Source organism: Sciurus vulgaris (assembly GCF_902686455.1).
Source record: "Sciurus vulgaris genome assembly, chromosome: 1".
NCBI lineage: Eukaryota > Metazoa > Chordata > Mammalia > Rodentia > Sciuridae > Sciurus > Sciurus vulgaris.
The window spans coordinates 161164605-161189176 of NC_136461.1; the positions used below are offsets into that span (position 1 = coordinate 161164605).

The 24572-nt window shown below is 38.7% G+C and overlaps 1 protein-coding gene across 1 annotated transcript; it reads left to right on the plus strand.

The window, feature by feature from the left end:
• Positions 1 to 5380: 5380 nt before the first annotated feature.
• CA2 (carbonic anhydrase 2) lies at positions 5381 to 21958 on the plus strand. Its single transcript, XM_079126753.1, is given in 8 exon segments — positions 5381 to 5786; positions 6869 to 6970; positions 6973 to 7065; positions 14795 to 14913; positions 15388 to 15480; positions 16475 to 16537; positions 17794 to 17949; positions 21160 to 21958. Coding segments are annotated over 8 exon segments (780 nt in total). The 5' UTR covers positions 5381 to 5752; the 3' UTR covers positions 21280 to 21958.
• Positions 21959 to 24572: the final 2614 nt, after the last annotated feature.

A 24572-nucleotide genomic window follows, 5' to 3' on the forward strand; every position in this document is an offset into this window, starting at 1 on the left:
CCCAGTGGTTACATGGTGTTTGGAAGGAAACTGTAAAGATGGCCAGCATGTTGATATTACTTTCTATTTTACAGAGCAGTGCTGCACACATAATCTTAATGCATTAATATCACAGAACCAGGAGCAGGGGAGTCTTTCTAAGCTCCTGGAAGGCACTGAGCTGGCTCTGGGGAAGTCTGCCTGGCAGGTGCTAAGAGCTCCAACAATGGATGGGGCTGTTTGTTTTCAGACCTGGCTCTATTACTTCCTAGCTGAGTAAATTGGGCTAAGCTAATTTACCTCGATGCCTCAGTGTCCCTGGCTATAAAGTAGACCAATGGCAAGCACACAGAACTGTGTTGGTGCATAAACAGATTGCAGTATTATTTTTATAGTGTAGGAACTCCAAAAATGTTCATTAAATGTGAATTTGTTTTTCATCCAAGTTGAAAAAGAAAGAAAGAAAGAAAGAAAACAGAAACAACAACCTATCATTTTACAATGGGAAGAATATAATGACAATTATAGCATTTATTCAGTCAAGAAAATGTGTTGGAACTTTATCATCTTTCAGACATTCATTCTCATCACAATACTCTGGAGCAAGAATTTCCCTCCAATTTACAAATCAAGTAAGTGAAATTCAGAGAGATTGTTTATTTTGCTCAAGTAAGTGTTGGAGTCAGAATATAAACTCAGATTTGTCATTTTACAAAATTGATTTCATTTTAAAATTCTATGACTCTCTACAATGATGATAATAATAATCTTAACAGAGTAGCTAATAAGATGCCCAGTATCATGCTAATTCACATAAATTAGGTTATTAACATGCTCAAAGATCCTGGATAGCCTTACCACATTTTGCATATGAAAACAGAGGTTTGGGGAAGTCATAAAAATCAACCATGTTTGTGTAGTAGATATGTTCTAGAAACCGAATCCAAACTCACAACCTGGGCTCTTGGCCCCCATGTGATGCCGTTTTCTGGTCTCCTATAGAAAAATGAGGGGACACTCGGAGGCCAAGAGGAAAGCCAAAGATAGGATTGGACCAGTTTGGACATCAGGAGAGAAAGCCTGGATCTTTTCCCAGTTGCTAGATGGGTAAAAGCAAGGAGAAGGGGAATAGTAAGAGGGATACTGAGAACCTCCACCTATTTCCTGGCCTATTTAATAGAGAGTTGTGCTAAATAGTCTTTAAATTTCTTTTAATTCTTTTACTTATGGTTTGTATCATTCTCTTCCTTACAGTCTCCCTAGTGGCTTCCCTGGGCAATTAGTGTAAAATCCTTTTCTGGGCTCATGGTCTGTCTTGATTTCACTACTTGTGTTCTCTTCCTCAGCCCTCATACAAAAGTTGCAGAGTGTTCTAGAAACTTCCTTGTTTGGGTCCTCTATATTGCTGTTTCTTGTGCCTAAAATGTCCTTCTCCAGATCTTTCCTCAGTGAATGCTTCCTTCCACAGGACTTTCATGACCACTGCAACTGAAGTAGCGATTCCTTCCTTGTGATTGTCTACCTCATCCCCATTTTATTTTCTCCATACTCATTGTTACTGTTGGAAATTCACGTCATCCCTGTTGTTTGTTTATCCATCTACTCTACTCCCATCCATCAGGTTACCTAGCTAGTGATTGTAGCCCCTACGTTGAAGCCCATCCATCACAGCGCTCGAAAAGATGTGTTACATGAATGGACTCAGCTTGTGTAACCCACATTACACATTAAAAAATGAAACAAAACAAAACAAAGCAAACCTAACCCAAGCACTTAACAGGAGCTCGAGAAACATACAACAGCAGAAAATGACAACTACCCTTTATTAAGTTGTAATTATTGGCACAATGCTAAATCCTTTACCCAAATTATATCATTTAGTCCTCACTACAACTCTCTGAGGTAGGTACCATTATTATCCTACTTTTAAAGGTGTGAAGCTGAGCTTGCAGTGTAGCTCGGTGGTACAACAGTTGCCTAGCATTAATGAAGCCCTGGATTCTATGCCCATCACCGCAAAAATAAGTAAATAAATAAATAAATAAAATAATTATGATGTGAAGCTGAATCTTAGTAAGATCAAACAATTTTTCCAAAATCACAGAGCTGAGCTAGTAAAATTAACCCAGATTCAAAACTAATTTTATTTTAACACAACATTATTTTTAACTGACCGACTTTTGTAGAGGAAAACTGCTGTTTCCTCCTTTTAGATTAATAAAACGTCATAATTTCAAAGCATTTTATGTGAGTAGCTAATACATGTATCCTAACCTGGGACTCAGGCTAGAAAAAGGGTATTAGGTACTCAGGACATAGAGGTAAATCATATGATACAGTTCCCACCCTCAGGGGCTCATTTTAATAACACAAAATATTCAAGTGTGATGGAATAGACTGCCTCCAATGACCCAAACAGTCCTCATTCCTCTCACCAAAACAAACAAACAAACAAAACACTTCAGAATTCTGGAAGTGGCCACCTCTTAAACTGCTCCCTTGAACCTTGTCCAGATGTTTACCTTGGCATTCATTACCTCATATTCTGTTAAGCACTGTCTAGGAAGAAATGAAGAGCTATCATTTACTGAGTGTCATCATGTGGCAGGTGATTTACATATATACATTAATTGAATTCTTGTTTTTCAAGGGATTCTGTTTTTTCTTGGGGCATTATTATTATACACAACAGTGGCATTTGTTATTAGATATTTATACCTGTGTAAAATAAAATGATATAATTTGGTTAATTTCATTCCCCGCTACCTCTCACTAATTTAATTCTTAAATAATCCAGAGGTTGTCATCATACTTACTTTACAAATGGATAGTCAACAGTTTATTGAAGTGGATGATTACAATATAGTGTCTGATTAAAATGTGGTGCCACAAATACTAGGCTAGAGGAATCTCTGAAAAGAGCTATGGGAACCCAAACAAGTGAGTGGCTCTTTACCTCCACATATATATTTGAAACTATAATTGTAAAAAATATGAGACTATCTGGGTTTTTAGTTAAATATTTAATTAATCATGTATACCTCACTGTAAAATATATTAACAATATCTATACTTTTGTGGGAAAAGCAAATGCCTTTTATTTTTATTTTATACTGTCACTAAGATTAATATGTTAGAAGTTTTTTTAATTATAATAATTGGAAACAGACTTCAAGTGTTTTTTTTCATTTTCCCCATATACATACATCATCATATGCTCCCCAGTCCCGGAGGGTAGAGGTAAATATCTTTCTTCAGATACCATTGGTTTCTTTATTTAGGATCATTTTTTTTCAATGAACCAATCCTTCCCTCTTAAAGAAACGAACGTACTATTTTTTAGTTTTTAAAAAAATCGAATAGTCGTTGGCAACAAGTGAATCATGACAATTGGTTAAGAAGGCCCTCAGTAAAGTTAGGTAGTGACTGATCTACATGAAGGAACAAATCCACCTCAGTTGTGGAAAAAAAAAAAAAAAAAAAAAAACTGATTAAAAAAATGCTGGCAATCACTGTAATACCTAATACCAACAAAAGTGAATAATAAAATATTTGGATCTCCTTAAGTACCCAAAGGTGAGCCACCTCCCGCCCATTGGTGAGCATGAGACAGTCTCTGAACACAGCAGCTCTGTGGGAAGGTCTGCTCCCATGGAGAACTAGCAGAGATCAGGGAGCCTACCCAAGGAGGCCTTTGGTGAACTGCAGTTGGTGGTACTTGAAGGATATTTTATAATCAAAATATGCACCTCTTCCATCCACATATTAATAAAGCCACACTCCAGTTCACAGGAAATGAAGACAGGATTCCTGCTACTTTTAGTAGCCTGGCTACCATAACAGAATCTTTATAGCCCACTTGACATTCATAGGCTTTGTGCTCAACTCCCAGCATTTATCACTGGCATATTCCCAGGAACAAGTGAAGAGTCTCACAGCAACTTAGAGTCCCTCTCCATCTGACCTAATTAATATTTTAAAATTATGCAAGGAATAAAAAAAATTATTTCACTGGGTCCCAAGAAAGATTATGCAACTACAGAGGTCAAAATAAAGGTTCTTTTCTGTGAGCTACATTTCATAACGCTCCTAGAAATCTTAAAAGTTCATTGATGTTCTTTAGTCTAAGAATTCCCTGTGACATCAACCAAAAGACCCACTTACACAGGGGAATTACAATTTTCTAGTTTTAAATAGAACAAGGAAATCTAAACATGAATCATTTCTTGTGTGTGTGGAACTGACTGAAATAAAGAGTAGATAATGATTTTGCCATTGACACTGTAAAAATTCGAAATCATACTTTATCCATTTATTTATATATAGATTTTTAAATATAAGTAATGTGATATTAAGGCTGATACCGATCACAAAAGTCACATCCTACTAAGTTCAATTCTAATAATATGCTCTCAAGGATCGAAGAGACCACAGAACAGAACCTCCCCCACCCCCCCTATAGCTTTGTGGCAAAATCTCTTGTGGCAAAATGAATTCTTTCTCCATTTAAAATGGCCTGACTTCCCCATTAGGCACAGTAAACACAGGACGTCAGGTTTACAATAGTTTTAGATGTCCAGGAAAATCTGCTTTCTGAAAATCAGTTTTAGATCACAGAAACAAGAATCGAACTACTAATGCAAAAATGCCTCAGAGCCCACGAAAATCACAATGCACCCTGCCCTAAAAAAAAGTCTTTTCTATTAAATTATTTGAGCGATTCCCTAGGTTTGCCAGATATAAATTCCTTTGTCAGACCCAGAAGTTTCCATCTCTTTGAAAGACATTCTTTTGCCTGATTGCCCCTTTAAAAAGGTGGTATTTAAGTTTTGGTGATTTTAAATCAATATGGATTCAACTAGGAAGTCATCTCCCCCAAAGTTAATTTGTTAAATAAAAAGAAGAAGTAAAGTAGAAGGAAATAAGCACTTCAAGCGAGGTCCTGCTGGGCTACATGGAAATGCAATCCCAGGCCTCCTGTGCGCGCGCTGGCAGGAGAGACCGCGGCTTCTCTGTCGCTCTATCCCACAGCCGTCCAGCAGAGGGCGCGAGGTTCTCAGCACCCAGAGCTGCTCGTTCCCCTACGCCTCAAGGACCGTATCCCTATTTGCCCCAAGGTCAAAGCTCCTAACGAGCCAGCCCCAGGCCCGGGAGATCAGAGCCTGAGCCCTCGGATTTGAAACGCCGCGCGAGTAGGGCAGACGTGGCGGGCAGCAGGTCTTCAAGGGCCAGGGAAACGCTCACAATGGGGACAGGGTATGAAGGGCACCCGGGGCCCGAGTCCCAAGCAGTCAGCGCCTCCGCCAGACTCTGCGCTCCGGAGGGGGATGGGGTGCGCGCTAGACGATCCGCAGCCCCGGTTTGGACGAAGGAACGCGGGAGCCGCCACCCACCGCCGCCACGAGCACCGAGAACCTCGGAGGCTCTCCCAGGAACCCGGGGCCCCGGCCTCTGGCCGAGGGGAGCCGGGCGGCGCGAGAGAAGCTCCCCAGCCCGGACGGACGCCCGCCGAGAGGGCGTTTTCCCCGCCCCCGGCGCCTCGCCAGCCCAGCCCGCCCCGAGCACTGGGAAGATCACCTCCGCCCGTCACCTCCTCCCCTGTCGCCCAGGTCCACCAGGGTCCCCTCCCCCGGGCCGCCCCCGAGCTCGAAGTTGGCGGGAGCCTATAAAAGCCAGTGACGGGGCGACCCGCGGACACGCACGGTGCAGGCGCCCGAGCAGCCACCGCTAGACAGGCGCCAACTCCTGCCTTGCCCCGACCGCCGGCGCGACCATGTCCCATCACTGGGGATACGGCAAGCACAACGGTGAGTGCGGGCGACCCGCGGCGCCGGGGCCCGATCCTTGGATGCCTGGCGCGGGCCCGCAGCGCCGCACCTGCTGTTTACCGCGGCCGCGGGGAGCACGGGAGGCTCGGGAAGAGCGGGAGGCTCAGGTGCGCCCCGGGCGCCGGCCTCGCCCGCGGCTCCCCTGCGCCGGGGATGCCCCCATCGCCCCAACTCCTGCGCACTGTCGAGGAATCCCAGCGTCCGCCCGCCGGCGCGCAGGGCCCGGGAGAGGCAGGCGCAGCCCTGTCCGCGGGACCCGAGGACAGCCCTTCCTGGGTCCCGAGCTGGGACTGCCTAGGAAGCGGAGAAGGGTAGTACGGAAAATTTAGTTGTTGATCACAGAGAAATGAAGCCCCCCTGACATCCTTCCAGCTTCAGCACCACCTGTGGCTAAGATTCCCCGCACAAACCGTCCCGGGGCATTTTCTGGAGTTCCTTGAATACATTGCTGGGATTCTTGAGTTTCGCCTTCATTTCTCCACTTCTGATGTTAGGAGTTCAGTAACCAAGATCCGGGATTTTTCATGGCCATAGGTTTGGGTTTCCGGAGCAAGCGGAGGGAAGACAGTGATGCGTCTGGCGCATCTTGGCAGGGGGCTCCCCTTGGGGGACTCTTGACTGTTAAAGAAAGGATACCAGTGCAGGAGCAGTGGCCCTGACCTTTCATCCAGTGCGAGACCAGAGGGAGGAACCAGGACCTGGGAGGATGCTTTGAGTGACCTGGCATATCCCAAATCCCAGCCACAGACTGATGTTACTTGCTGTGTTTAAGTAAAAAGTCCATGAAAATAGCTAATATTTATATGATGTTTTTTTGCACTAAGAGCTTTATGTGTATTGATTCTAATTTTCACATCTACAAGATAAATTTGTAATATTATCACATATTAAAATGAGGAAACTGAGGCACAGATTGTTTTCTCAAAGGTTACTCTACTATTAAGTGGTGCCACCAAAATGGGAACTGAGCAGTTTGACTCTCGAACCATTGCCCCTTTCTGGGGGTCTGGGTATATTCGTCCGGACACTGGGGTATTCACACGTGTCTTCTCACCTTTCAGGACCTGAGCATTGGCATAAAGACTTCCCCATTGCCCAGGGAGAACGCCAGTCCCCTATTGACATTGACACCAAAAGAGCCAAGCATGACCCTTCCCTGAAGCCCTGTGCGTTTGCTATGAGAAAGCGACTTCTCGGAGGATCATCAACAATGGTCATTCTTTCAACGTGGAGTTTGATGACTCTCAGGACAATGCAGGTTAGTGTTTAAAGTGTGCCTTTTAGCCAGTAGCTGTATTCTCACCTTAGTGGAAGAAGTCCAGCTGTGGTAGGAATCTCTTTAATACTATGGTTTGTCTTAGTACCCAAGATGTCACTCTGATCCGCTTCATTAGGTCCCAGACTCAGAGAAGTAGGCTAATTATTTGAAGTTTCCCGAGGCTGCATCTCCTTTCTAAAATTCCTGGCTTCTATGTGGGACATAGAATAACTGTGGTCTGCCTGTGAAAAGTCACAGAAAGGAAGCCCTTTGCCCAAATCAGATTGGCAACAATGAAATTTGCAAAAATATAACTTCTGAGATTAATTCTAAAATATTTGTCTTCAGAGTTGATACCTTTCCATTAAAAAGTATATCTTCATGTGTGTTATTATCTTCAAGGAAGCAGTAAGAAAAGCGATGAAAACCTGACAAATTAAATATTGAAATTCTTGGAGAACATTATATTTATGAATATTTCTCACTGTTGGGCTAGTGTGATAAAGGTGGCAGTTTATCTTGGTCTATATCCAGAAGTTCATTCCACAACGTAGATGTTTTAAAGTTGGTGGACATGCCTGACCCATGACAGATAAAACCAGTTACCATAGGTTATTTGTAACAGTGCTGTTTACAGGATGCCACCGAATGCTTCTTCTATTTTTTTTTAGAAAAAGGAGAACAATCCCATTTAGTCATAGTAACTGCTTTTCTTGCTCACTGGTTGATTTAATTGCCAATGTCCTATTTTCCTGAGTACTTTCCTCTGAAGGTCATTGAATGAAATGTTCTGGCAAACAGTGTGGCATAGGAATGGGGGAAGCATTGGAACAAAATGAGAAAGTAGAGAGGAAACATTCAATAATGCTGTCAAAGTTTTGGAGTAATGGTCTACAAAGCTAATATAGTATTTAGTATATAATTAAAACCAAATCAGTAAGGTTGACTATTCTTTTCCAGTAGCTATACAATATATTCAGTTCAGTTTTGAAAAACCTCTTCCCTCTTCTTCTTTTAAAAAGTTTTGGACACTTGGTTTTCTGAAACAGTAATTCTGGAAGACAATTTAATGAGAGATATTGTGGAGATTATTTGAGAAATGTTTTCACCCTTCCTGTTCCCTTGTGTACCTCTCCTTAGTACACACAGACACAGTCAGACATACAGACAGAGACTCTCTCTCTCTCTCTCTCTCTCTCTCACACACACACACACACACACACACACACACACACACTTACTTTTTGACCTATCATGATTAGAATCAAGTTGAGGGTATACATTGATGATGCTTCTTCAGTAATTTTGCTACATTGATTTTCCTAAGAATTTCTCCTATTCCAAAGAAATAATGCTCAAATGATTAAACATAAGACAATTTCCCTTTTCATGTAAAAATTACCATATATTTATAGTATGGTCAAAGGTCTCAAGATAAAATATAAATATAGGAAGCTATACAATTTTTATGTTTAGTCATTGAAAAGACATGAGCTACTTTAGTACATAGTTGGCCACAATGAAATCATTATTTTTAAAGGCCACAATGAAATCATTATTGTCAACAGATGTAATGCCCAGCGAATTATGTACCTCATTGGATGGTGCAAAGAAATTGCATAGTTATGTTTTTTTTGAACAATAAAGAAACGAATGGAACCAGATGAAATAGTTCTTTATATTCCTTACAAAGGTAATTGTGAAAACAGATTATTCCAGGAGTGTGCATTACTGGAAGATGGATTTTAGCCTCTGGTAGGATGGCCATAAGTACTAACTGGGGTCAGACAGATCTGGTTTCAAGTTCCAGCTCTGCCACTATCTCAAGTGATTTTTGGAAGGATAATAACTTCCCTAAGTTTTTAAACTAAAAGTGGAGTAACAGTAGTATCTGCCACAGAGGAAAGATTAAATAGAACAGTTTGTATGAAGCACCTAGCCCAGTGCCTGGCACATAGCAGCTCCTCAGTAAACAAACAACCGCTATTATGACTGCACTACTTGATGACTTTATTAGGCAATCGCTGTAGCTGTTGCACCTGTGATAATATCCTCAAGAAACCTTTTATTTAATTACTTTTAAGGTGACTTCCTATTACTTGATAACATTTGAAATTTTATTTTGATATATTCCCAGACATTTGGCTTATTATATTAAATAGTACTGATTCTATTTATGAAGTTATATAGTTATGGATTATATTGTGTATATACTAACCTTTGAAGGATTTCTACATGAATAGTAGCTGATTAGAACTTACTACATTTTTCCAACTATTTTTTCCAGTGAATAATGGCCATGTTTAAATTGTGAAACAGAATAAAAATAGTGGATTGGATAGGGGTTTTAACCCATGTCTTTAGAGATACATGTATTATCCAGCCAGTTCTTGCACCAAAAAATGATTAGTAACACCGATTAAATGCTTGATGAACTAAGTATCATGAAGTCAGAATGGGGTCTTGGGCCCTCTCCTTATCTCCAGAGCTCAGCATGGGCTGAGGCTCCCTAAAATAGAAGGACATAGAAACAATAGATACTGACAATCACTTTGATAAGTACAAAAAGGAAGTACTCCAAGGAACTGTGGAGACATGAGGGAGCCTTAAGTAGTCAGAGAAGAGTTTCTGGAGTAAATAGGCTTAGGTGAAGTCTTGAAGGATTTTGATGTCTTAGAAGAGATTCCAGGCAAAGGGAACTAGGAAACACCAGGGGACCTAAGAGTATACAGTATATGATTTAGAAACACAAGAAGGTCTAGAAAAACAAGGGTCAGTAATGAGTATTAGAAAGACTTATTTGGGCGTGGTGGCACACCTGTAATCCTGCAACTCAGGAGGTAGAGGCAGGAGTGTCGCAAGTTCAAGGTCAGCCTGGGTAACTTAGTAAGACCCTGTCTCAAAATAAAATAAAAAGGGTTGGGGATGCGGCTCACTGGTAGAGCACCCCTGGGTTCAATCCCCCAGTCCCACCCAAAAAAGACTTGTTCTCCCTTGCCATGAAAGACTCCTTTGTAATTTTGCCCATGTCTCTTTCAGTCATTTTGGTTCAACAAGTATGCAGAATATACTAAAATTTGGTAATAAAAAGATAACCCATCTACAGGGTAGATTAAAAAATAATAATACTGTGTGGAAAAATACCCTTCATATATATATATATATATATATATATATATATTTTTTTTTTTTTTTTTTTTAAAGAATCTTAGACTCAAAGCTGGAACAAATGGTAGAGATCCTATAGTCAACCACTTAAAATAAACATGAAGAAACAGAAAGCTCAAGTTTAAATAACTTGCTAAGTCTTCTCCTTCCTAGTTTACTGGAGAGACTAAATGGCAATCCCTTAAAAATAGAATTTGAATGATAACCATAGTTAACGTTTAGTTTGTACATACCATGTTTTCGAAAGCTAATGTATTTTTCTTACATTTAAGTCTAGAAAGTGTTCATTTGGGTCACTTAATTGTTTTAAAAATTAACCATTTAACAGCCCCTTAGTTAAGAGTGATCTTTATGGTATTAATATTTCTAGATATTCTTTACCTCTTATTTTCTGCATTTAAATGCTTCAGTTCATTTACATTTCTCCCCCCTTGATGAGATTTCAGCCTCCTAGAACTTCCCATAAGTTCAGGTTTTCTAATGTGTCCTAAAATGTAACTCGGTATACCCAATCTTAAGTGCTTGGGTGTCAGGAACTGAGCTGGTTGAGTTTATTACTATGTTTACATTAGAGATAATTCTTTTTAAGGGTGGAATTATAGGCTTTAACTAGAAGCTTAGGCTAATGTTCTCATCAGTTTTTAAACCCCTTTAAAATAAACCACCTTAAATTAATGAAAAATGGTTAATCCTGTTAGGTATTTTTTAAGTTATTAAAAAATAACTCTCCCTGCTTGATATGTTTTATTGCCAGCTTTTTTTTTCTGGTGGAAAAGAATACTAGTCAAATTATTAACTGCTGCTAACTTACTAACTTATGTTAATGAGTTTAATACTGCCCTGCTTTATTGCAAAGTTAGAACAAATATTGAAAGTCAATGCCAGAATTATTGGGCCAGCTTATTTCCAACTCCCACATGTTTTCTGTTTTCATTTTTGAAACTAGAATTTTTAAATTTATTTATTTCAAAAAAAAAGAAGGAAGGAAGCTCACCTGTACTCCTTTCAAGCAACATTGTCTGTGTGACATAATGGGTCTTTATACATGAATCCTGGTTGATTTTTCAGGGATTAACTTTTGAAGTTGTAAAATTTTCCTTCCATAAGCAAGCATAAATTAAAAGGAAGCTTAACAACCACAAATGAAAGGGCTTGTCATGTGCTCATTTAATGGGATCAGAACTCTAAATATCTGGAAAACTGACCTTTTAATCATTCTAGTTAATTATGTTCATGGCAAAAGAGTGTCAGTTTTACTCCTATGTAATTGCTGTATGATTTAAACTAAACTTCCATTTTCTTGAATTTTGACTACTTAGTGTAGTTGGAAGTATAGCTAAACATCTCATTGTTGAAAAGAATTGAAATATGAGCATATTCCCTCCAGATTTGTTGGCACTGACCTGAAGCCCTAGGAGGATTGGCTACCGTCAACAAACAAAATATGCATGAATTAATCAGTAGTAAACATAGTAATGCATAATTTAAAAATTTTAGGATATTCATGGAGAAGATTATTCAGCTCCTGGAAATGCTATGTTTTCTGTGAAATTACTGATTTCCTTTATTAACAGAAAATTGCATAAATTTTAATTTTTAAACTAAGGATAATTGGGAGTACTTTTCTTGTCCCTTGGATTTAAGAGAGATTACTGACATACCCTAAAGGTCTTTAGTTTGCTGTTTGAATATGTCTTAAGTAGTAATGATTAGAATGAAAAATATCCAAAAATGCCAAATTTTAAGTTTATATTTTTGTGGGCAGTCTGATTTAGTTCAGTATTACTGAATCTCCTATTTTTAACAAAAACAAATAATTTAAGAATTTTTCAAGTAATAAATATAGATCATTCTATAATGCTATACTTAGTGCTTTTATTATATTATATATACATATATATAATATTTAATTGTTGAGTGATCATGAAAATTAAAATTGGAGTTCTTGATGCTGGTATTTGAAGTTAAATTAAATTTTTGGAGTTTGCAAAAAAATTAGAGAAGAAATCACCTATGTTTCTGTATCCCTTATAGTACAACTTTTTAATATTTTTTTTTTTATTTTGAGACAGTATCTTGCTAAGTTGCTTAGGGCCTTGCTGAGCTGCTGAAGCTGGTCTTAAACTTACAATCCTCCTGCCTCAGCTTCCTAAGCAGCTGGGATTGTAGGCATGCAGCACCATGCCTAGCAATGTCTACCATTTAAAAAAATATATATTTTGCATTTGAAAAATGGACATTTTTAAAGCTGGGGCAATTTAGAAAATGCCATATAGCAATCAAAATAAATAAATAAATAGACCTGGATTATAGTGTAAGCTCCTATATTTAACCAAACTGTTGTCATTCTGTTTCTCAAAAAGATATATCCTGCCTTTATCAGAGTTTATGGTGATTTATTATTATAACAACGTTTTTCCATTACATAATTGACTAACCTTATTGCTCAGAATTTGCTGAGAAATAACCCGGTAAAGAAGACCAAAATTGCTACTTTTTATAGCAATTAAATTTTAATGATTTAGCAATCTTTCCTAATTACAGTGGGCTTCTAATCTGCATAACAAGTTTTCTTTTAACAGGGACTAAACCCAGGTATCTGGTGATAATGGATAAGCACTAAATGTGTTTAATCATTGAACACTGAACACTTTTTTTTGCTTGCTTTTTGGTGTTCACAAGGCCTTTTTAAGTAAAAACTTATATCCAGCTCTTGCCTAATTCTAAATGTTCTTTAAGACAAGAAAATTAGGACACAATTCTAGGGCCTGCAAGGAAGAGAATAACAGTAAGCTTTATTCTCTTTAATATTTAAGATCCTGGCATGATTCTCGATAGGAGAAAAAGAAATACATTCAGAAAGATCAGTTATCTCAGAAGCTTAATATAGTTTTATTTAATTAGTTTTGCCACCTGGTAGAATTAGTGATGTTATAAATGGCATTTGTTTTTATGATCAGCCAATTGGTTATTTACTTCAAAGAGTTATTATAAAGGAATTTTCAATATAGCTGTTTTATAAACATGTATTTCATTTTTAAGGGTATGTCGTTTACAAAAAAAAAAAAAGGAATTCTTTTTTTTTTTTTTTTCAGAGAAAGCTTAATATTGGGGCTAAGGTTAATTCTTTCCATATGGAATTATCTCAGACAAATATTAACTTTTACAATAAGTTGCTTTTGTGTTTCAAGAGACATGATTTTATCAGAATACATCCAAATTCACTTTTCTTAATAGATCTGTAATATAACACCATTTATGACTCATTCTTCCTATTTTTTGTAACATTATAAAGCAAAACTGGCAACCAGAATATATCAAGAGCATAGAAAGGCCATAGTGCCTAAATAACTTCCATCCAGTTCCATCTTTTACTTTGAATAGGTGAATGGATGTTGCTACCATCTAAGCATATTTAAGTGAAAAGAAGTGAACAAACTTTATTGTACAGACCTTGTCCCTTTGTCTTTCAAATCTGAAGTAAATTTGAGCTCACTATTTTATGAAATTATAAGTGAAGGCTAATAAAATACATTTAAAGCAATATCTGTTTTAATTCAAATACTAGATAAACAAAACAGTAGAATTCAGTTACTTATAAAGCTTTAAAATATATTGGTTAAATCCCACTGATACATACAAGTGAAGCAAAGAATTTTTTGTAGCAATTTCCCACTATTGTAATTTTCTCTCAAGACACAACTTGTTAATTTTCTACAGATATGTGCACCTAAAAGTGTGGCTTCTGGTATTGATTTTACTGAATGAAGTTAAGTTAATCCCAGGATAGTATAATTTGAGTATAGTTATTATGGTTTGACTCTTAAGTTCTTGGAGATAATAGAGCACATTATGCTGAATATAAAAGTTGATGTGTACATTATTAGTGAAGAACTAAATGAATGTATCCATTTTATAGGTGAGGAAATTAAAGTCAAAGAGGTTCATTAAAATTTTAGGGGACAAAACAGGTTAGTAGCAGTTTAAGCAGAATTAGATTTTATAAAGTTAAGATTGATAGTATGTGTATTAATAGATTTTAAAATTCTGGTACGTCAAAACTGGTCTCATAGGTCCTTGAAATAGGCTGTAGGGCAGCCCTTGGGCAGTGGAGGCCCCATATTTGCATGTGTGTGTGCAGCAGACCAATGCCTTGGCTAGTAGCTGCCTGAGCTCTTCTTAAGTGATACACAGAGGAATTATTAGTTCCACTTAAAATTTCCTCTCTGGACCTGAACCTATGATTCTAAATCAACCCAAGGAAGAGGTACTACTGTACTCAGCTAGCAAAGAAGGGAAGAGCTTCCATGCTTTGACCAACACGTGAGGGGGGGGGGGGAATCAAAATAATTTTCTTCAGCACTGTAGATTAAACCTGAGCCTGTATTTAATTTTCACAGAGTGAAAATGTGGCTGTCTACATTTAGTAATATAAAACAGGTTTAGAGATGGTAATATTTAGCAGTGTGTGTGTTTCATGTGTGGATGTATGAGCATGTGCATGTGTACATGTGTATGTATGTGTACACAGCTATATTACACACATGGATCTTAATTTCAGCACTGAAAGGGGGACCCCTCGATGGCACCTACAGATTGATTCAGTTTCACTTTCACTGGGGCTCATCTGATGGACAAGGTTCTGAACACACTGTGGATAAAGCGATGTATGCTGCAGAGGTAAGATATGTGAACAAAAATGTCTAGAAGGCATTAATTTTAAAAGCCTCCTTTTGCAAATTCGACTCACACTAAGTGAACCACTTCTTTTGTCAAGGCTACTCAAGTTTGCTTCTTATAACCTCTGATTGTGATATTACAATTAAGGCTAAGGAACTTTCTCTAGTGTCTCCAAGAACAACATTTGCAAAAAATATCTGAATTCAAATTGGAGGAGTTTGTTTTCATATAAATCTAGAAATAATTTATGCCTTCACTCAAAACATTTATTCATTTTTAGAGCTGTTGATGAAATTACTTGCTATTCTACCAAGTAGTGGGTAATTAGACTGAAAATGAAGGAAAAATTTTATTTAAAATAATCTACAATTTTTCTTCAGTAACTATTAGTTAGGGAGAAAAGATCACTGGATAAGGTCTGCTGCCTTTTATCATGTTAATCATTCTTTGTGGTTTTTGTCTCCTGTGCTTTAGCTTCACTTGGTTCACTGGAACACCAAATATAAGGATTTTGGGAAAGCTGTGCAACAACCCGATGGGCTGGCTGTTCTGGGCATTTTTCTGAAGGTTAGTGTATGGCCCAGTTCTTTTTCCTGTTTTCAAGAAGGATTGACCAGACAAAACAGTCACAACAGATATTTTACAAAAGAGCTGAGGAAATGCCTTTGGCCCTGAAGTGTTTTCAGGCTTACTTCTCCCCCCATCTCTCCATGCCTTCTTTCTGGAGGGTAGAAAGACAAAGTGGGAGGTGTTGATTAGATAGTATTACATGGAAATTTGAAGCACAGAAGGAGGTCAACTACAAATGACTAGTAGGTACATGTTTTGTTTTAATTTAACCTTAAGCTAAGATCACTAAAATATTGTTCCAGGACAGACAACACCAAGTAAGACGGGGATCTGGAGGGCTCAAAGTCAGTGACTCAGGATTGGAGAATTTCAGGCCACAGTGGGACCATACAGGTCGAGCCAGTTGTAAAGAGGAGTGTAGAACTGTCTGGACTGGAGATCATGAGCTCTGACATCATATTGAGGGGGGTGCTGCAGGAATTTGAAGTCATCCTAGGACAACACGAAGAAGCAGGAGCTGATGAAGCTGCTGGGATGCAAACCTGAGAAACTATAAAATGTAAGGCCGTTAAGGCAGTGGCAAGGGGGGAATTCAGTGACTACAAAAGAGTCAAAGGATATTAGGAAGGCTAAGGCATGGGGAAAGCTGAAGGAGAGACTGATTATAAAGAAGAAAAGGCAATGTTGTAATGTCATGCAAGGAGGCAAAGTAAGGAAGGTAGATACACTTTCACTTCAACAGTTGAAGGACACCAGGGACATTGGAAAGATGGTTTCAGGGTAACTAGAGGGGTAGAAGCAGAGGCAGGTTGGGAAGTGACAGTAGGGAAGTCCATGGTATCAGTGTCTTCCAGCTAAGACTGATCAGTGTGGCATGCATAAAGTGGTAGAGTTTGCTTCACTTTTTAGAGAAATTTATGGTATGCTGCCTGAATTAAAAATGCTATAGTATCAGTTGGTTACATTATCTTCCTCCTTGTGTTTTCTGTAGATTGGCAGTGCTAAACCAGGCCTTCAGAAAGTCCTTGATATGCTGGATTCCATTAAAACAAAGGTAAAGTTTAATTTTCTGCTGCTTCTTGGGGGTACCTCTTTTCAATACTTGATTGGTTTTAGAAATTTCCTTTTATCAAGTTTTATTGACATATGGTGTTTGGATGAACAATTAATGGAGGTAAAATATTGCTTACATATTTACTTTTCTTTCTGCAAAAAGTTGACCCTAATTCTAGTAGAATCCTAAGATTTGCATCTATTGAATCTGCTTCCCATCATTTGAACATCCTGGTGAAAGAATCAGAGAATCTCATGACTGCAAGGAGGCTGAAAGATCATCTGGTCAAATTATTCAGTCATTTATACAACAAATATTTGTTGAGTACTTTCTATGTGCCAGTCACTTTGCTAATCCAGGAGATACAATGATGAACAAGACAAACAGTCATGCTTCATGGAGATTTATGTTCTGTGACTTCTTTGAATTCATCCATCCTGTTTTTAAATCCTCTCTGTAGCAGACCTGTGTTGAGGTCAATGAGAGTCTGCTTAAACACTGAAGTCACTCCCAGTGGTGTGGAAGTACATCACCCATGGCAGCCCCACCTGTTTAAAGCTTATCCTCAAGTTGAAACAGCGTCTATCTTCTGAAACATGCAACCTCCACTCCTAGCCTCACCCCCTTGAATCCTATATTATGGGCCTGATCCCTCTTCCAAATAACCCTAGGATTTCTCTCTCATGACCCAGGCTAATTATCTCTAGTCCCCTCTAGTTATTCTCATAGGACATAGTCTTATCTTTTTGTAACAACCTTGTCACTCTTCCAGGAAAACTTTCTTGTTTCCCATCTATTGCTATTCAGCCCAGAGCTGAACACAGTTCTTTGGTTCTGATCTAGCTGTCAAATAGCATGGCAAGACAATGGCCTCCCCATCAAGGATAATATATTTCTGTTACTGAAAACTCAAATTTTAAAAAATTATTTTAGTGGCATCAGTCTCATTTTAAATACCAGACGTGATCCGTTAATGACTTAATGGAAAACATAAATGATTATGTTAGAGGACAAAATGAAAAATGGACATGTGACAAATCAGTTCTTGCTCACACCTGCCTAATCTGTAAGTCCAAGTCAAATGTCTTCTGTTAATTTCTTCTCACTTTGCCCGTAAATCTGGAAACTGTATATAAAAAAGAAAAAAAAAAGGTTCCTGGCTGTACGGAGGAGTAGATTTATTTATTGTTTGCACTCTCTTTTTGTTGTCCTGCTGTGATCACGTGTCAAAATTAACCTGTGTGTTTGCCTGGCAGGGTAAGAGTTCTGACTTCACTGGCTTTGATCCTCGTGACCTCCTTCCTGAAAGCCTGGACTACTGGACCTACCCTGGCTCACTGACCACCCCTCCTCTTCTGGAATGTGTGACCTGGATTGTGCTCAAGGAACCTATCAGTGTCAGCAGTGAGCAGGTCAGTTTTCTACGGAGAAGTCTGCTTAGAGATGTGGGGTGTTTAGTGAAGGCTGAAGAGTTTGGCCTTTGGAATCAGTCCTCAGATTTGATCCTTCTGCTGCTTCTAGCCATGCAACTAGTATCTGCAACAGTGCTCAGCAAGTAATCGGCATTCAGTAAATATTTGTTGTTATTAGCCACAGCTCTAGGCAGTTTGTTTAGTCTGTAAAATTGAAGATTTGTTGTGAGGATTAAATGAGAAAAATATCTTTCACTATTGCACATATTTTTGGCCAACTACAAGGAAATAAAAGCTCAAAAAAAAAAAAAAAAATGAGATTCAAAGTTACCCAGATAGCAGTGGAAATTCCCAGCCCACTGCTCACTCACATAAGAGCTTACTGCAGTTTCACTTATTTAAGAATGGATTTCTGAACCCCAAGGAATGTGAAAGCCATGCTTTGGAGAAAAAGTATCTATCAACACTCAGGGAGCTTGCTGTAGAGACTCAGAACAGACATTCTTATATTACCCGTACAGTGTAGATGGTCATGTTCAAGTACTAATGCAGCTACTGTCTCAGTGATAAGCATCCACAGAAGTGGATACAAAGGAATTTTTCCTGGGCTGTCTCATAGCACACAGATGAAATGCAGAAAATGGACATTTCTTAGGATTCACAAGAGGTTGTATCATGAATAATTTAAGGAGAGAGTCAGCAGTGAGCAGCTTTGCAAATGACAAGTGTTTGAATACTTGTATGATTTAAGCCTATAAAATTTTGAAATCATAGAAATTTAGATCTGCAGTGTGCAAGAGAGGTTGTGTTGTCCGACTTTCTCATTTTGCTGTCTAGAATGTGTTGAAAAACCGTCGGGGGTGCAGGAAAGTTGAAGTGCTTTCCACCCAGCTAGCTCATGGTAAAATCAGGTCTGGGAGCAAGAACTCTATTCTTGTGTTCTCCTTTAGAATATTAACTTATGAATACTAAAGATAATTTACAGTCTTCTTTAAAGGAAATCTATATCTGTCCAAAAGCTTATTTTGTAATATATCAAAATGGGCCAAAAAATAATGTGCTTGACTTGAAAATTGGCCTTGTTGTCATACATTTGAGCAATCTTCCTGAAGTAGTAGCAGAAGCAAATATTATAATGCCACATCTTATTTGTAGATGTAGTGTTTGGTTATGGTATTATTACTTTTATTATTATTATTATTATTATTATTATTATTATTATTATTTGGTACTGGGTATTGAATCCCAGGGTACTCAACCACTAAACCACATCTCCAGCCCTTTTTTTGTATTTTATTTAGAGACAGGGTCTCACTGAGCTACTTAGGACCTCTCTAAATTTCTGAGGCTGGCTTTGAATTCATGGTCCTCCTGCCTCAACTTCCCAAGCCACTGGGATTACAGGCTTGTGCCCTGCCTGGGTTATGGTTTAAAAACATGAAAATTTTTTTTTATTCCTTCACTAAGAACCATTAAGCTTGAGATCCAGTGTCTGCCATTGATAGCTATTATGACAAATGGATTTATTATGTACAACACACCCATACACACAAGTACCCAGAAAGGTAAAAGCAATTGAACTGACTTCATTAGTCCTCATGCTTTGAATTACCCTTTAAGGTAGAAAGTGATATAAACTAGAAATATTAATCACATATATTAGCATAATACCAAGAGTAGGGATATTTTTCAAATCATGTAAGACAGAAGGGTCATGCTCAGATTAGTAAGCCAGCACTCTGGTTTCTTCTTTTTGTGATTCTCTTTACTTCACCTTGCCCGTTGGTGACTTTGGAGATGCAGAAGCACTTTGAGCATCATATCCATGTACAGTCACCTCACGGAGGAAAGGAACAACTTTTCTATTGGTTCCCTAGGAACAGGGAAGCCTTTCTTCAAAAGGCTTCACAGCCTAGCACACCTTTCACATCCCACTTCTAACCCAATTCTCAGGAAGGGAATATGATTGCCATGGTCAGTGTAGTGGCTTAAAGGGAGATGACAGATGTCTGTCAATGATAAAGTATGAGGGAAATGGATGTTAGGTATGGAATAGAAGCGGGTCTGCTACATTCTGCTGCCTTGATTGGCTATACTCAGGCTTTGTCTTTGTGATGCTAAAATAATGAGTCAAACTGATCAATGTAAGAATATAATTTAAGTGGCAGAAAGGAAGTATTAGTCACTTACACTGGATTGATCCAAAAAGTTTGACTTAATTGAACTTTATAAGCAAACTCAACTCCTTTTTTCTTTCTTTTGTTTTTGTACTGGGAATTGAACTCAGGGACACTTAACCACTGAGCCACATCCCCAACCCTTTTTTATATTGTATTTAGAGACAGGATCTTGCTGAGTCGCTTAGGGCCTCGCTAAGTTACTAAGGCTGGCTTTGAACTCGGGATCCTCTTGCCTCAGCCTCCTGAGCTGCTGGGATTACAGGAGTGTGCCCCTGCACCCTGGTGACTCTAACTCTTTTATATTGCTGGAATTCCAGGGTTGTAGTAAATCGACCTTGGATGCCCTTAGAGAGTTCTCTTGCATCGCTTCATGTGCTTCTATTATGTCCAAACCATCTTTCTTAATTTAGGGGAAGGGGGACTCCACTTTACAAACAACCTCAAAGACGTGGGATTTTGTCTGAATGCAGCCTGTGTCACATCATTGAACCAGGAAATCGAAACAGGTGTAAAAGGGAATAAAAATCAACCATGACAAGGGCTTGAAATCCCAGCTGGGGAAAATACATTTTCGTGTTTCTATATATTTAAGTAGAATGTCCGCTTATCACTCAGCCCATAGAGTTTTCAGATCCTGGGCCTTTTATCTAATTGTACAATGTTGTACTTTGTCTTCCCTGGGGCCAAAAGCAAAAATTTAATTTGGATCTAGAACTATTATTGTTGTACATGATAAAGGCATGAATTTATAGACTTTGATTTTTTATTTAAAATGAGAATAAGAAACAAAGCTCACTGAAAATCTCCTTTAAGGTGACCCCAAAGATTCTGTGTATTTTTATGAATTGATTTGTTACATGAAAGCATATATGCATAATCCATGTATGATTCTGTATCTATTAGGAATCAAACTGAGTTTGGGCCATCGATAGATGGTACTTGAATTTTGGGGAATGTATTTCAACAATTAACACAAGCACATACATAAATACTATTTCGAAGCTTCTAAAATTTTTACTATGTCTTTTAGATGTCAAAATTCCGTCAGCTTAACTTCAATGGTGAAGGTGAACCTGAAGAGCTGATGGTGGACAACTGGCGACCAGCTCAGCCACTCAAGAACAGAGAAATCAAAGCTTCCTTTAAATAAGATGATCCCAGAGCAGGGCATCCAAACAGTGAACCTTCAGGTGTTTCCCTTTAGCTAAGTACAAATCTACCTTGGTGAAATGGACCCTGGCTGCTTTGTGTCTGGTTTCCTTCATCTCTCACTTGACATGCTTACTGAATAAATGTGAAGAGCGAGACCAAATGTCCCGCTTGACAGAAGTGCCGTGATGGGGTGCTGCTCTGCTTAGGGTATAAGCTTTCTGTAACAGGAATCTAATATAAGGGATAGGAGTGAAGCACCTTGACTTTGTTCACAGCACAAGGGTGATGAGCACTCACCTCACAACTGTTCATTGAAATGCTATTTTTAAAATATAGGAAAGTGGGATGGTTGAGTGCAAACCCATACAGAGACCAATTAAAGCAAATCAGGTCAAATAGTCACAATTTTATGTAATATAAACCAGATAAAATAGTTATTCATGATTCCAAGATCTTAAAGGAAATCTTTTAAAATTCTTATATATTTGTAGCAAAGTTATCTTAAATATGAATTATGTTGTAATTTAGTGATTTTTGAATTCTAGAGCTATAAATGGAGTACGATCTGTAAAAATTGCTATAGTTGTGGTACAGAGTATATTTCCATTCAAATAACATATTATAAATGAACAAATATTGTATTTTAGATATATTCTGTAATAAAATTCAGAATTCTGTCTGAGTTATTTTTTTTTACAAGCATGGCAGCGGGCAGTTATGGAGGAACAAATATTTCCTTTCACAGTCCATATCAATTCATTGTTAATAATGAACTGTCATAATTGGTGTACTCATAATTGAAGGAGTCTCCTGCAAGAAAAACCCTGGAGGACATTTACTATTTGCCAACCACTGATTTAAGTGCTTTATGGGCACTTACTCATCTAATCCTCATGACAACCCTGTGAGGGTGAATCCTGCAAGGGAAGGAGAACGTACTATATGAAACATACGTAGCAAGGTGGAGGAGAGAAGGAAGGGTGTACACACTAAATCCCTGTGAGCTCCTGGGGAATAAAATAAACTCTATTTTATTTAAAAAGGGAATCCACATGAAACCTGGAATTAAAATAAAAGATAATTTGAATCTTATACCTAGTATGGGAAGAAGGTGAATGAATGAAATACAAATTTCTCACTCTTATACCTTTTCTGGATTTAGCTCTGGGCCTTGACCCTGGAATATTTGGCTCATGAGTTATTCTCAAATATCATGTTTAACACACAGCTCAGGTTCTACACTTCAGAAAATAAAAACCCTTTCTTACTTTAGATTAAACATTTTCTGAACTCATTTAAATCTACTCTCCTAAAGCATGAGTACTGAATTTTATATAGGAGTTTGGTGATTTGCTTTGAATCTCAGCTCTTCCTAACCTCTCTGGTGCTGGATATAAAGAGAAAGTGATACCCACATTCCTCTCCCATCCTGCAGTTGGTAGCAGGGTGATAGGAAACTAAACTCTACCACTAAAAGGCATCTCAAACTAATCTGGCTTAGGCATTTTGTTGTTGTTGTTGTTTTTGTTTTTGTTTTTCCTTTGTTGGTACCAGGGATTGAGCCCAGAGGCACTTAACCACTGAGCCACATCCCAAGCCCTTTTTTATGTTTTATTTAGAGACAGTATTTTGCTGAGTTTCTGAGGCTGGCTCTGAATTTGCAATCCTCCTGCCTCAGCCTCCTGAGCTGCTGGGGTTACAGGAGAGCACCACCATGCCCAGCTAGGTTTCTTTCCTCCTACTTTCACACGAGCCCAGATGGATGATGCCTGGGTCTCTGGGAAAGCCGGCCAATTCTGCAAGGTGTCCCCAGATCCTTGCCATTCTCTGTCATTCAGTAGCTGGTTTAGGTGGCCCAAGTCCCAATCTGTGTCTGCTGATGTGGGGCTTATTTCATCTGGTCTTTGGAAGCTCCTATTAGAACACTTATCCCTGTCATTTCCACTAGTTGCAAAGTCCTGTAGTTGCCTATTAAAGAACCTGGGGGAGGGCCCAGGTAGGTGGAAACAGGATATATGGGTAACTCCTGTCACACAGGAAGGATTACACAGGACAGCCTTCCTCTTCTGAGTGAGGTACCAATGTCCTTGCTTCACCTCAACACTCAGATTTGAGAAAGAATGGTGGGGCAGGGGACGGACACTGCTGATTGACATTGTCACTTCCTCTCCCCTCCTCCTCTACGTGCTAGGTCAGGAAAGTTTGGCTGGCCTTTCTTCTACGTGACTATGGCTTGTCTTATACTTTCTTTCTGAAAGTGACATCACTTGGACCTTTTCCCAAGCCCACAATAGCAGTCAAAATACACAGAAAGAAAATTGGCTGCACAGGAGGGGGAGTTCTCTAAAAATTATTTCAAAATTAGTATCCACACAACTATGGATACATTGCTACCACAGACTTCAGAGTTCTTTAGTCTGCTTGGTAAAATCTAGAAGAAATTTGTGTTTCTCTCCTTTCTCTCTCCATCCTCTCTGCCCAGATTCTTACCTTCCTTATAAGTGATAGTGCTTCAGCGTTTGTGAAAGATAGTGTTATATTTTGGAACTGGAATGTGTTAAAAGTCCATGTGTTAAAGAATTCTAAAGCAGGTGGCTGTTATGGGGTGGTAGAAGCTAAGAAATGGGGCCTAGCAGAAGGTCTTAGGTAATTGGGGGTATGTCCTCAAAGGGGATTGTGGGACTGGGTCTCTTCCACTTTCTTTTGGCTTACCAGCAGCCATGAGGTAATAGCAGTTTCCACTGCTGCCCAATTCCACCTTTATGTACTGCCTCAGCACAGGTCCAGAAGCAATGCGGCCAACTGACTGTAGACTAAAACCTCCAAAACTGAACCAAATAAACCTTTTCTTTTTTTCAGTTGATTGCCTCAGGTATTTTGTTATAGTAATGCAAGGCTGCTAACATAGGTAGCATCATTACTTTTTATCTAGTATGTTTAACAATTTGTTTTATGGAAGGAAACAAAAGAGAACTCTGAAGGCTCTATATTGAAAGGCTCATGTTCTACAAAAAGAAAGTCACATAATTTTCTTTACATGTTTGAAACTGTCAGGGCAGAGGAACCCAGCATATTGGCTTGAGGTTGTATCCAGCCTCAGATGCAGTTACATTCTGCAGAGCAACATGACACCCCACCATTAAGCACATGTTTTATAATGGAGAGGAAACTAGATAGAGGTTTTGAAACCAAAGGGCACCTCAGCCAGCGGGGGCCTGTGGTTGCACTTAGAAAGACTGAATCCTGAGCAGTCCAAGGGACCTTGTATACTTTAAACCATTGTCCCAGAGA